Source organism: Heptranchias perlo, chromosome 2 (genome assembly GCF_035084215.1).
Source record: "Heptranchias perlo isolate sHepPer1 chromosome 2, sHepPer1.hap1, whole genome shotgun sequence".
Lineage (NCBI taxonomy): Eukaryota > Metazoa > Chordata > Chondrichthyes > Hexanchiformes > Hexanchidae > Heptranchias > Heptranchias perlo.
In genome coordinates, this window is record NC_090326.1 from 48,207,621 (window position 1) to 48,221,758 (window position 14,138).

Below are 14,138 nucleotides of genomic sequence, written 5' to 3' on the forward strand. Positions count from 1 at the left end.
TCAGTGTGATTTGCTGCGATCGTTGAGGTGGAGGATCGGGGCTCGGGGGTGGGGGATCGGGATCGGGGGGCAGAGGATCGGAGTGGGGGGGAGGATCGGGGGAGGATCGGGGTCGAGGGTCTGCGATCGGAGGGGGGGGTCCGGGATCGGGGGTCAGGTGTCCGTGATCGTTGGGGGGGTCGGTGCAGGTAGGCTTGTTGGGCCTGGGGGAAACACTCCTGCTCCTCTGGGCCCACAAGATGTGCCTTTCTAGGCACCTATATGTTAGTCTCAGGCCTTCTTGCCTCCTTTCATGAGGCGTAAAACAGAAGGCCCGGGAATCCCGGCCCCCTGGGGTTGAAATCGGGAAGTGCAGAAAAATGGAGGCCCTAAGCCTCTTTGAAAGGTTTTAAGGCCTGACCCACCTCCTGGGAACGGGTTGGTCGCCCACCCCTCGTCCTGTCCCAGTGAAAACTGGAAATGGGTGGGTTGGGGGCGGATCTGAAATGGTGGCAATTTTCAATGCCCCCCTGCCCCCAACCCACCCATTTTTCACTTTGAAAATTGAACCATTGTGGGTAAACCAATGGCAGTAAATTCTCCCAGAAAATGTTAGTAATCCACAGTTTCCCCATGAATAGAATATCAACAGCAATTTCTAGGTCAAAGCAAAATGCGATGGCACTGAAGGAGAACGAGAAGAAAATAATATTTTACCTCTTCATAACAGGTATCAGAATAAACGAGAACTTCTAGGGTAGAACTTCCAATAAGAAAAGTTCATGTAGAAGCGCTTAACACACTCACTAGAATCATAGAAAGGTTACAGCATGGAAGGAGGCCATTCTGCCCATCGAGTCCACGCCGGCTCTATGCAAGATCAATCCAGCTAGTCCTACTCCCCCGCCCTATCCCTGTAGCCCTGCAAATTTTTTCCTTTCAAGTTCTTTATCCGGTTCCCTTTTGAAGGCCATGATTGAATCTGCCTCCACCACCCCCTCGGGCAATGCATTCCAGATCATAACCACTCGCTGTGTAAAAAAGTTTTTTCTCATGTCACCTTTGGTTCTTTTGCCAATTATCTTTAATCTATGTCCTCTGGTCCTTGACCCTTCTGCCAATGGGAACAGGTTCTCTCTCTCTACTTTGTCTAGACCCTTCATAATTTTGAATACCTCTATCAAATCTCCTCTCCTTCTCTGTTCCAAGGAGAACAGTCCCAGCTTCTCCAGTCTATCCACGTAACTAAAGTCCCTCATCCCTGGAATCATTCTAGTAAATCTCTTCTGCATCCTCTCTAAGGCCTTCACATCTTTCCTAAAGTGCGGTGCCCAGAACTGGACACAATACTCCAGTTGTGGCCGAACCAGTGTTTTATAAAGGTTTATCATGATTTCCATACTTTTGTATTCAATGCCTCTATTTATAAAGCCCAGGATCCCGTATGCTTTTTTAACCACTTTCTCATCCTGCCCTGCCACCTTCAATGATTTGTGCACATATACCCTCAGATCTCTCTGTTCCTGAACCCCTTTTAGAGTTGTGCCCTCTAGTTTATATTGCCTCTCCTCGTTCTTCCTATCGAAATGTATCACTTTGCATTTTTCTGCGTTAAATTTCATCTGCCATGTGTCCGCCCATGCCACCAGCTTGTTTTTATCCTCTTGAAGTCTATCACTATCCTCCTCACTGTTTACTACTCTTCCAAGTTTTGTGTCATCTGCAAATTTTAAAATTGTGCCCTGTGCACCTAAGTCCAAGTCATTAATATATATCAAGAAAAGCAGTGGTCCCAGCACTAAACCCTGGGGAACACCACTGTGCACCTCCCTCCAGTCCGAAAAACAACCGATCTGTTTCCTGTCCCATAGCCAATTCCATATCTATGTTGCTGCTGCCCCCTTTATTCCATGGGCTCCAATCTTGATGACAAGCCCATGGTGCGGCACTTTATCAAATGCCTTTTGAAAATCCACATACACCACATTAACTGCATTGCCCTCATCTACTCTCTCTGTTACCTCATCAAAAAACTCTATCAGGTTAGTTAAACACGATTTGCCTTTAACAAATCTATGCTGGCTTTCTCTAATCAATCCACCCTCGTCCAAGTGACTGTTAATTCTGTCTCAGATTATCGTTTCTAAAAGTTTCCCCACCACTGAGGTTAAACTGATTGGCCCATAGTTGCTGGGTTTATCTTTATACCCTTTTACACCTTAAGGGTACGGTAGCATAGTGGTTATGTTATTAGACTAGTAATCCAGAGGCCTGGACTAATAATCTGGAGACATGAGTTTAAATCCCACCATGATAGCTGGGGAATTTAAATTCAATTAATTAAATAAAATCTGGAATAAAAAAAAGCTAGTATCAGTAATGGTGGCCATGAAACTACTGGATTGTCGTTAAAAACTCATCTGGTTCACTACCTTCAGGTGAAGGAAACCTGCCGTCCTGGTCTGGCCTATATGTGACTCCAGACCCACAGCAATGTGATTGATTCTTACTTGCCCTCTGAAAGGGCCTAGCAAGCCACTCAAGAAGGTGGCTCACCACCACCTTCTCAAGGGCAATTAAGGATGGGCAATAAATGCTGGCCTCGCCAGCGACGCCCACATCCCATGAACGAATAAAAAAAAAACCTTTTTTGAATAAGGGTATAATATTCCTGTGTGCTATTTTTTAACAAAGATGTTAATTTGTTCAAGGTTAACCTAAACAGGTTAGCTTACCAGATGGAGTTGAATTTCCTGACTTGTGACTGCTTTCATTGTCTGGATTTGGGTTGTCAGAGCCAGGGTTGTAAGAACTGTGCCCATCGGTATTCTCAGACTTCTGAGTAGAGTTGGAAGGGTTACTTTGATGATCCGTGTGACAATCACACTTTGGAGTACGATCTTTGTCTGACTGTTTGGAAGACAATGGAGGTGTACTACCTGAGGCTGGAGTACTAGGAGGTGTTTGTTCTTGGCTGTCTCTGAAGGGGGCTATGTCAACAGTGTTTCTGCTTTCTTGTGTGGAATAATTACTGTGAATTGCCTCCTCCATCTCATACCCTGAAGACAACAGGGGCTTAATTGAAGTTCCCGTGCTTGTATCTTCCAAAAGAGTTGTGCTGGAACTTTCCCCTTCATTTGCAATGTAGTAATCACTGTCTGGATTCTCTCTTGGGATCCTTGGAGAATGTGTGACATTGCTCAGAGACTCAACTCCACAGTAAGGGTTCAAAACGTAGCTACAATCTGGACGTTCTGAAAGTGTATAGAATATGGAGCCATTGGCTCGATCTGTTGCCTCCACGAGTTTCTTGTGCGTTAAAAACAATTCACTCTCTGGATCCCAGTTAGGGTTATCACTTGGCAGCTTACTAATCGCTGGGTCAGCAGGAGGATTTCCCTTGAAAAGCAACAGAAAATCTTCAGATGTGGAGATAGGAAAAGTACAAACGAGCTAAAGGGAAGTATTAAATTTGACTGAATTGTGTGCATATACTTGTGAAATAGAAATGAATCGGATTTAAATTTGTTTCGCAGATTTGATGTTTAAACACCTAAAATTAAAGTTGCAAATTCACTTATTTAATGGTGAGTTTTAGAAATTCTCTTAGTGCTGATGGAATTGAAATGCTAATAGTGTTTCTCCTCCAGAACAAAAATTTACTGGTGCACGGTGATAAGTAGCGTCATCTGAATACATAAATGCTCATTTAGATCAAATTCCAGTATATTTAAATACCACTGCCACCTATGGGCACCAGGGAGGCGCAGTCACATCTCCCATTGGTAATATGTACTTATAAAGATTGTTGAAAGGGGTGGCATGATGGAATGGCGTATTGCACCAGCGTACTAAGCATGGGTGGTGGAAAATGTTCCACTATTGTCCTCAGCATGAGTTTTCTGAAATCAGTCATACCACTGTGATAATTTGGATATGAGTATAAACCAGGTACTTCTCTGGGCCAAGGCAGGGAAAATCTGTCCCTTTCATGTCCCTCTGCTGGTTTTTAGTGTCACTGGGTAAAACCTGGGGAGCAGAATTAGCACTGAATTAGGACAAGTTTTGTGCTTTGGACTCATGCCCACCGGGAACTCAATTGAGAATATGCAAGCTCGTTTCATGGAGAGTCTTTGCAACCAATGAGCTGAGGTGGGTGGTTCTGAGAATCAAAAAGGGAAAAAAGGACAAAACGAAGAGATCACTTAATAACGTTAAAAAAAACGCAGTGCCCAAAATTCAAGGGGGCCTTTAAAAGGCCTCAAATGGATTCACACGAGGTCTCAGTTGGCATGAGTTCTGATGAGGTCTTTTAAGGGCATAAATGGCGGAATTCTCAAGGTAATACGTGCCCCCGCTTGACATAGATGGGCGGCGGCAGACCCGCCTTCGGCCTCCCGCCCCCCCACCAGAAAATAGCTTTCACCAAATAATGGAGTGCAATCTTGGCGGAATCAGGTGTCACACTCAATTTAAGCTGCAGGTGGCAGATCTGCCTGCTCTCCGGCCTTGATCTGAGCTGAAATTTTGGGGCCATTAAGTTTTTGGGGAAAAAACTTTTCTGGACTCTTATTCTATCAGGGATGTCCTTTTCTGACCACATATTTAAAAACATTTCTTTTGCCTGGAAACTGATGTTATTGTATGCTTAAAATGCTCCAAATAAAATAATTGAGAGGAATTTGATATGAGCTTGTTAAATGTACGTATGATAACATTGCCAATGCTAAATCTATCCTTCAATTTCTTCTTTATTAGATCCTGCAAGACTGCAATTGGCAGCATCAGAGCAAAGTCTGTGCAATGCTGATTTTTGCATGAAATAGTGTGATTAGCATCATCAGCAAATTAGATTTTTCACACTCTCTCCATAGCAAGTACTAAACCTTAGCACTCTGCAAACTAAATCATCATTTTGTTGCTATCACAAAAATGCAATTCTGCTGTTTGTTTTTAGGTGATGAATTAAAATGCTCTACTTAAGAGCAAGGCTGAGAACAGCAAGTTCCAGTAAAAGGCAAGTTAACTATGTGGAGATTCTGTTCATTCCTATGACGCTAAGAGGACAATTCTCCTCCACAGTTCTACCAGAAATTGTGTGGGGTCATGGCAGAGAATGAGGGAACTTCCGGATGGTGATGCCTTGGACCACCACTTTGCCAGCTCGACTGGGACCTCTCTCATTGGGACCAACGTAGGCCACTTCTTCCCCGCCTGCCACATGCAAATGACGGTGAGCCTGGACCCTGGATGATCCCCCCCCATCCCCCGGTCCGTCCTACCTACGTCAGGCCGCCATGTGGAAGTTAGCAGTGGGCCAACAGGAAGTAGCAGTAAAGGCCCATGGAGGGAGAGGGTCTTGTAGCGGCCGCCTCTCTCTCCAAGTCAGGCCTAGCACTTACCTGCTGAAGACCTCAGTCTCGGCTGGGGCCTTCAGTGAGAGCCTTGCTGCCATCTCTGGGGCACTCTCACCGCCTCTTCTGATGCTGCAGGAGCGACCCTGCTGAACCACTGCCGGAATTTTCCACTCTCAAACCCACTTGACGGCAGGAGCCCCCTGCGCATACAGAATGAACTCTAACCTAGGAAATGGGTTGGGACGGATCCAGAGGGTCAAGCAGAAGTCCAGCTCTGCTGGAATTTTGCCCCAAAAAGGAGAATTCCCCCCCTTAAAAGTGTCATTGAGAGCAAGATGCTTCTGTTATGAAGACTTTTTCTTTCTTCAGCTGCAGGACATCTCAAATGCTCTATGGTGAATATGCACTTTTTATTGTGTTTCAAGTGTTAATTTACCAATAAAATTAGTTTTCATTAGGAAATTTTATTACAGATACTGTGTTGCATTGTCAGGAACTAGGTGGACAATGGATTAATATCCAGTCCAGACTGAAGGATGAAAGTGTCCTCTGTTTGCAGGCAGTAAGGGTCCTTCGTGAAATTAGTTTGGGAAGTCTTAACTCAGATTCTAATGGGCACTGGCACAAATGCACAAGACTGTCCCTGACTAGGTACTAATTGCAATCTCACTCAGATTAGCTGCAGAATAGCTGGTGTGGAAAATGGAAAAATATCACACTGGTGCACTAAGGTGCTGCTCTTCTGAGAGCGGAGCCTAAAGCACATTCAGAGGGCAGAGTGGAGGGAGCTTTACTCTTGTTATACCTGACAGTGCTTAATGCCGACCGTCACTCCCCAGCACCCCGACGATCACAAAATTCACAAAAATAGTGCAATAATTGAGAATTTACTTTTTTTTAAAAGTCGCACTATTATGTGATAATGTATTTTGTATGACACTTTACCGGGTTTGCATACACAGTGAAATGTCTGGGAATATAATGACTATTTTGCCATCACCAACTCTATCTGCTGCATCTAAAAAATGTATTTAAATGTTAAATTTAAGCTGCAGAGTGGCAGATGCAGGTTTGCACCCGCAATCCTCCACATGCTGAGTTCTGCATTTCGGTTGTACCACTGTGCACAGGGACCATGGAATCATCATAGAATCAAGGAAAGTTACGGCACAGAAGGAGGCCATTTGGCCCATCGTGTCCGTGCCGGCCGAAAAAGAGCTATCCAGCTTACTCCCACTTTCTAGCACTTGGTCCGTAGCCCTTCAGGTTACGGACCAAGAGGGAAAAGGGAGGAGGGGCAAGAGTCACTCATGTCAAATTGTCAAAGTTCATACTGCAGCACATATAGCAACTATGGCAGCACAAATTTGCAGGCAGCCTTTTAAAAAAAAGGTACAAAGTATACTAATCTTGGTCATTCCAGGAATAATTCTACATGAAAACTCCACAGTGAGATAACATTGTTTCTACTCCTCTGAAAGCATATCGGGATGGAAATCTGTGGGGGTTCTCCCGATCTCCTGCCATAACTTCGGTGGAAGATTGGCAAAAACCCTGGAGAAATGTCACCCCGTTACTCCAGGGTTTCCACTGATCTTAGGCTGAAGTCACAGTAGGAGAACCCCATGGAAACTTGAGCAATGTTTCGAGCAATTCACTGCAGTGAACAAAACAACTTTGGGGTTCTTCTCCGAGGTGTCTCCTTTTATAACATTTTTGGATGACGTGACAATGCAACAGAAAACATTTCCCTTTAAAGCTAAATGATTATGAAGAGCCCTAAGAATTTACATTGTCAAAATGTCTTGACTGGCTTCCCAGGTCTACAATTGATTGTACAGATTTTATTTTTAAACTTACCTCGTTTCTCTTTTTCCCTCTAATGCTGCACCGGGCATCAGCAAATCGTTGTTGAACACAATCTGCATCAAAGAACAGCATGTTGCTGTCAAATGCTAGTTTATGGTACAGAACTTGAAGCAGTTTTGCTGAAATTAGTAGCAATTCTATTTGCCTGTAAGGCCAATGTCATTTATACCATGAAGCAAATAAAGAATAAAAATCATCATCCTTAATTTACACAGATTACTGATGGAGCCAATAAACTACCACTATTGGTGCAATAAACCCAATAAACTACCACAGTTGGTGCAATAAACTACCACTGTTGGTGCAATAAACCCAATAAACTACCGCTGTTGGTGCAATAAACCCAATAAACTACCACTGTTGGTGCAATAAACCCAATAAACTACCGCTGTTGGTGCAATAAACCCAATAAACTACCGCTGTTGGTGCAATAAAATTACGATGGCGTAGCGGGAGAAACCCCAAGGAAGTTCCTGGCAAATATACAGTAGGAGAAACAAGAACCTTAGGTGGTTTCATTTTGGAAGGCTAACCCCAATAAACTACCGCTGTTGGTGCAATAAACCCAATAAACTACCGCTGTTGGTGCAATAAGCTCCTGCTACTGATGCAATAACCTTCACACATTCTGTGGAAATCCACATCATTTTTACTGTTATGACAACTGATAAACCATACGAGTTATCAGCAGGGGTTAGCCTTCCAAAATGAAACCACCTAAGGTTCTTGTTTCTCCTACTGTATATTTGCCAGGAATTTCCTTGGGGTTTCTCCCGCTACGCCATCGTAATTTTGGCAGAAACCTCGTTAACGCTCGTAAATGGGGCTTCTGTCGAACTTCTGACCATGTTATGGCGGTGGAACGGAACACGCTCTGAGGAAATTTCCGCCAATTAAACTTACAAAATATTCCACCGCACTGGTGAATGTAAGTTCGTGCACTCACTACGATGAACATAATGGCCAGGAAATACCTCAGAGCTGCTCCCGCTTTGTCTGCATTAAGCGCACAAACGGGGTTTCCGCCGCACTTCCGGCGAAGTAACACCGGAGAAGAGAACACCGAGGAATTTCCTGGCCAATGACTCATAATTGCTACAGCAGAAAACACACCTAAAGTTATTTTTTTTTAAATTACTTACTACTTTTTATGAAACATACAAAGATATAAATGATTTCAAAATACCTTTTAGAGTTGTCAGAGACTTTCTGTAGGATATTATGACAAAGATAAACGCTATAATTATTCCGCAGCCACATGCAGGGCCCACAGCAATTGCCAATATTGAGTCATCTATAATGGAAGGAACCATGATAAAACACAATCACAGTGAGATTATAATTGAACATCTGTTACTATTATTGCATAGTAATTTCACTGATAAGTTATCTAAATTCTCAAACATACTACAACATTGGAACTGACGGTGCATTATATTCTCCTTTTACATCAGTGTATATCAGATTTAGAGATAAATAATAATAGTCTGATAAAATATCAGCTGAGGTCTTAAGTATGACAGTGCTCAGAAATGACTGCTATTATTCAGTGTTAATTAGGATGGAGAATGCTTCCTCATACAGAATAATGAAAATCATCTGTTTGTAATTTGCAACAGATAACAAGACCACATAAATAGCATACATTTTGCATCTCACAGTTTAATTTTCTGATGCATATTATAAAATTAGAAAGACAAAAAGAGAGTTAAAAAAAGATGTGCTCCCAACAAACACTAAGGTCAAATTTGTTAAAATTACATCTGGCTTCACCCTGCAATTTGTATTTTTTATTCGTTCATGGGATGTGGCGAGGCCAGCATTTATTGCCCATCCCTAATTGCCCTTGAGAAGATGGTGGTGATGCGCCTTCTTGAACCACTGCAGTCCGTGTGGTGAAGGTTCTCCCACAGTGCTGTTAGGAAGGGAGTTCCAGGATTTTGACCCAGCGACGATGAAGGAACGGCGATATATTTCCAAGTCGGGATGCTGTGTGACTTGGAGTGGAACGTGCAGGTGGTGTTGTTCCCATGTACCTGCTGCCCTAGGTGGTAGAGGTCGCGGGTTTGGGAGGTGCTGTCGAAGAAGCCTTGGTGAGTTGCTGCAGTGCATCCTGTGGATGGTACACACTGCAGCCACAGTGTGCCGGTGGTGAAGGGAGTGAATGTTTAGGGTGGTGGATGGGGTGCCAATCAAGCGGGCTGCTTTGTCCTGGATGGTGTCGAGCTTCTTGAGTGTTGTTGGAGCTGCACTCAACCAGGCAAGCGGAGAGTATTCCATCACACTCCTGACTTGTGCCTTGTAGATGGTGGAAAGGCTTTGGGGAGTCAGGAGGTGAGTCACTCGCCGCAGAGTACCCAGTCTCTGACCTGCTCTTGTAGCCACAGTATTTATATGGCTGGCCCAGTTAAGTTTCTGGTCAATGGTGACCCCCAGGATGTTGATGGTGAGGGATTCGGCAATGCCGTTGAATGTCAAGGGGAGGTGGTTAGATTCTGTCTTGTTGGAGATGGTCATTGCCTGGCACTTGTCTGGCGCGAATTCAGATAATGAAGCAGTCCGTGCCCGCATGCAGCAAGACCTGGATGTTGTCCAGGTCTTGCTGCATGCGGGCACGGACTGTTTCATTATCTGAATTATCTAAATATACACATATGTTTTAGCAGATCTCTTGTAGTATTAGTCCTAGCAAAGCAGATGATGTGCTATATGATGCAGAGTGTTATTCATCTGCTAAAGTGAAGCTGTGTTTAATTCTTTTAAGACCAGAAAGTCTAATTACTATGAGTAAGCACAGCCTGAGGACATTCAGAATTTAATTGTTGTTTGGTCAGGGATCTGAAAAATATCTCCATAAGCCATTTTTTTGTCAGCTTTGAGAGACCTAGGGGTTAAATTTCCATGGGGAGTCTCCCAATTGTCTGCCATAAATTCTGTGAAATATCAGCAGAAATCCTGGAGCAATAGCATACATGGCGTTTACACTTTTTTTTTAGTGTTTCCACAGATCTTCTTCAGAAGTTATGGCAGATGATTGGGAGAAGCCCCACAGAAATTCAACCACCTAGAAGTATAACTGGTCAACTTCTGATTCAATTTTTAAGCACCAAATGATAAGTGCTACTGCCCGATGAGTTATCTGATCGGTGGCATTCTAATGGTTAAAACAATGAGTCTGGTTAACAAAAGCTGCTTGTTACATTTTCCAAATTACTCAGGTCAGAAGACAAACTCTTGTAAGATTGTTTTTCTTATGTTGCTTCAAATTTATGCCTTTTTCAATTAATTTGTAAAGATCTCTCCTGCGACGTGTTCCGAAGCACAAGTTAAAAACATAAGAACATAAGAAATAGGAGCAGGAGTAGGCCAATCGGCCCCTCGAGCCTGCTCCGCCATTCAATAAGATCATGGCTGATCTGATCCTAACCTCAAATTTAAATTCATGTCCAATTTCCTGCCCGCTCCCCGTAACCCCTAATTCCCTTTACTTCTAGGAAACTGTCTATTTCTGTTTTAAATTTATTTAATATGTAGCTTCCACAGCTTCCTGGGGCAGCAAATTCCACAGACCTACTACCCTCTGAGTGAAGAAGTTTCTCCTCATCTCAGTTTTGAAGGAGCAGCCCCTTATTCTAAGATTATGCCCCCTAGTTCTAGTTTCACCCATCCTTGGGAACATCCTTACCGCATCCACCCGATCAAGCCCCTTCACAATCTTATATGTTTCAATAAGATCACCTCTCATTCTTCTGAACCCCAATGAGTAGAGTCCCAATCTACTCAACCTCTCCTCATATGTCCACCCCCTCATCCCCGGGATTAACCGAGTGAACCTTCTTTGTACTGCCTTGAGAGCAAGTATGTCTTTTCTTAAGTATGGACACCAAAACTGTATGCAGTATTCCAGGTGCGGTCTCACCAATACCTTATATAACTGCAGCAATACCTCCCTGTTTTTATATTCTATTCCCCTAGCAATAAAAGCCAACATTCCGTTGGCCTAAATTAAACTAGAAAATTCTACAGTTACAACTGCACTCCACATGCATGGAAGCAATTTCATGGAAATGAGAAAGAATATCAGAAAATTTCATAACGAATACTGGCAGTTATCCAAAGCTATGGGGAAGACACATCCACTACTGCCTAATCAGCTCTTTCATGTATGTATCCAAAGAGCACGTATTACATATTGCAACTTGATATTATGCTCAGTCACATCATGCTGCATAGCTTCATAGCCTACAGGGATCAAAGGCTAACAACACAGTACCTAAGAACAGTGGTGCTTCGATCATAGTAAGTTGTAGGTTTGTCTTCATGCAGCACATTCCCAACCTTATCCAAGAAGCCATGAGGCTCAGAGTGGAAGTAAGGTTTGTTTAGAGAAGGAGTGGGGGTAAGAAAGAGAGAAAAAAACCCAGGGTGATTACCTTATCCTGAGTCAGTCTCATAGTTTACTTACTTTGGCGTGATGTCACTAAAGCAGCCCACCCATTACTGGCCTTTAAGCTCTCCCCTAAATGCTTCCAAAGAACTGCAGTATATATTATGCATACAATAATCAGGCAGCACTTTGCTCTGAGCGTCAAAGGGTCAGAGATCCACCAAAAGAGGGAATTTCTGCAAGTACCCCCAGAGGCAGCACTCCTCTGATGTCAAATTAAGTATTGCTGTCAAATGGCTGCGATATTCTCTTGTTGCCAGTGAGCAGTGTGCTGTTTTCTTTCTGTTGTTCCAGTTGCAGTGGAATATAAACGGGGCAGTTGTCACAGCACTGTTACCTTAAGACACTTCATGAAGTCATTTGGCAATATTAACATGCTAAAACACATCTCCTGGCAGCTAGTTAAGGAGCAGCAATGCAGACCCTTGGGAGTGGGTTGGTTCCCTGTTTTGGTGTAGCAACTGGGATAGGCATCTGAGTGAGGAAATGAGGTAAAGCATAAAATAATCTTATTTTAAAATTGCTAAATCTGAGTTTGAAACTCGGATTCAGACTTCTAAAGAAATCAAGTGGGCATAAAATACCTGAAGTTGTGCTTAGACAGAATGTTGTCTTGTTCAAATTGATCTAAAAATTGAAAAGAACTGAGTAGATCCAAGGTTTTCTATTTTGGTCAGTTAGAACATAAGAACATAAGAAATAGGAGCAGGAGTAGGCCATACGGCCCCTCGAGCCTGCTCCGCTATTCAATAAGATCATAGCTGATCTTCAACCTCAACTCCACTTTCCAGACTGATTCCCATATCTCTTAATTACCCTAGAGTCCAAAAATCTATCCATCTCAGCCTTGAATATACTCAATGACTCAGCATCCACAGCCCTCTGGGGTAGAGAATTCCAAAGATTCCCAACCCTCTGTGTGAAGAAATTCAACTTCATCTCAGTCTTGAATGGCCACCCCCTTATCCTGCGACTATGCCCCCTAGTTCTGGACTCTCTAGCCAGGGGAAACAATCTCTCAGCATTTACCCCATCAAGCCATCTCAGATTCTTATATGTTTCAATGAGATTACCTCTCATTCTTCTAAACTCCAGAGAGTATAGGCCCATTCTACTCAACCTCTCTTCATAGGACAACCCTCTCATCCCAGGAATTAATCTAGTGAACCTTTGTTGAACCTCCTATGTTCCTCCTCTAAGGCAAGTACATCCTTCCTTAGATAAGGAGACCAAAACTGTATGCAGTACTCCAAATGAGGTCTCACTAAAGCTCTGTACAACTGTAGTAAGACTTCCAACCCCCTTGCAATAAAGGCCAACATGCCATTTGCTTTCCTAATTGCCTGCTGTACCTGCATACTAACTTTCTGTGTTTCTTATACGAGGACACCCAAGCATCTCTGAACACCAACATTTAATAGTTTCTCACCATTTAAAAAATATTCTGTTTTTCTATTCTTCCTACCAAAATGAATAACTCCACATTTCCCCAAATTATACTCCATCTGCCACTTTCTTGCCCACTCATTTAAACAGTCTATATCCCTTTGCAGACTCTTTGTGTCCTCTTCACAGCATATTTTCCCACCTAGCTTTGTATCGTCAGCAAACTTGGATACATTACACTCAGTCCCTTCATCCAAGTCGTTAATAAAGATTGTATATAGTTGAGGCCCAAGCACCGATCCTTGCGGCACCCCACTAGTTACAGCCTGCCAACCTGAGAATGACCCGTTTATCCCTACTCTCTGTTTTCTGTTCTTTAACAAATCCTCTATCCATGCTAATACATTACCCCCAACCTCATGAGCCCTTACCTTGTGTAACAACCTTTTATGTGGCACCTTATTGAATGCCTTTTGAAAATTCAAATATACTACATCCACTGGTTCCCCCTTATCTACCCTGCTAGTTACACCCTCACAAAACTCTAACAGATTTGTCAAATACGATTTCCCTTTCATAAAACCGTGTTGATTCTGCCTAATAATATTATGATATTCCAAGTGCCCTGTTATTACATCCTTAATAATGGATTCCAGCATTTTCCTGATGTTAGGCTTTAGAGGGGTTTTCAGAACTCAAACGTAGGTCTGGAATTTCCTCCTCCCACCACAAAAGGGCCAGGGTGGGACTTCTGCCTATTGCCCCAACCTTCCCACAACCCCTGCCCAGTGTCCCTCTTGGGCCTCTTTAAATATGCAAGATGGGCTCCAGGAAGGATCCCCGCCACCAAGAGGGAGCCGGCTACTGCTGCGGAGGGAAATGTGGCACTGCTGCAGGCAGAAGTCCATTGTAGGGCCAGAAGAGGAGGGAGCCATATCTAAAGGGGCAGAAGAGGTTGAAGACTCAATTGTTTTATTGAAGGCCTTGGACTGTACTAAGGACTTGAACGGGTAGGCGATTATAGAAGGAAAACAAGCCACGACTAAGCCGTCTCCCTTAAACCAATGAAGTAGGCGACTAGGTGCCACTAACCCAGAGTC

General features: G+C 43.4%; 1 protein-coding gene across 2 annotated transcripts in view; it reads right to left on the minus strand.

Annotated features, from left to right (window-relative positions):
* The window catches only part of LOC137338928 (tumor necrosis factor receptor superfamily member 11A-like), an 80,873-nt gene that overhangs the window by 6,194 nt on the left and 60,541 nt on the right, over positions 1–14,138 (minus strand). For both annotated transcript variants that reach the window (XM_068001855.1, XM_068001856.1), the window contains 3 exons: positions 8,392–8,499; positions 7,197–7,258; positions 2,715–3,378 (listed from right to left, as the gene is read on the minus strand). In XM_068001855.1, coding sequence (XP_067857956.1) covers positions 2,715–3,378; positions 7,197–7,258; positions 8,392–8,499 — 834 coding nt within the window. The remainder of the gene's footprint in view (positions 1–2,714; positions 3,379–7,196; positions 7,259–8,391; positions 8,500–14,138) is intronic.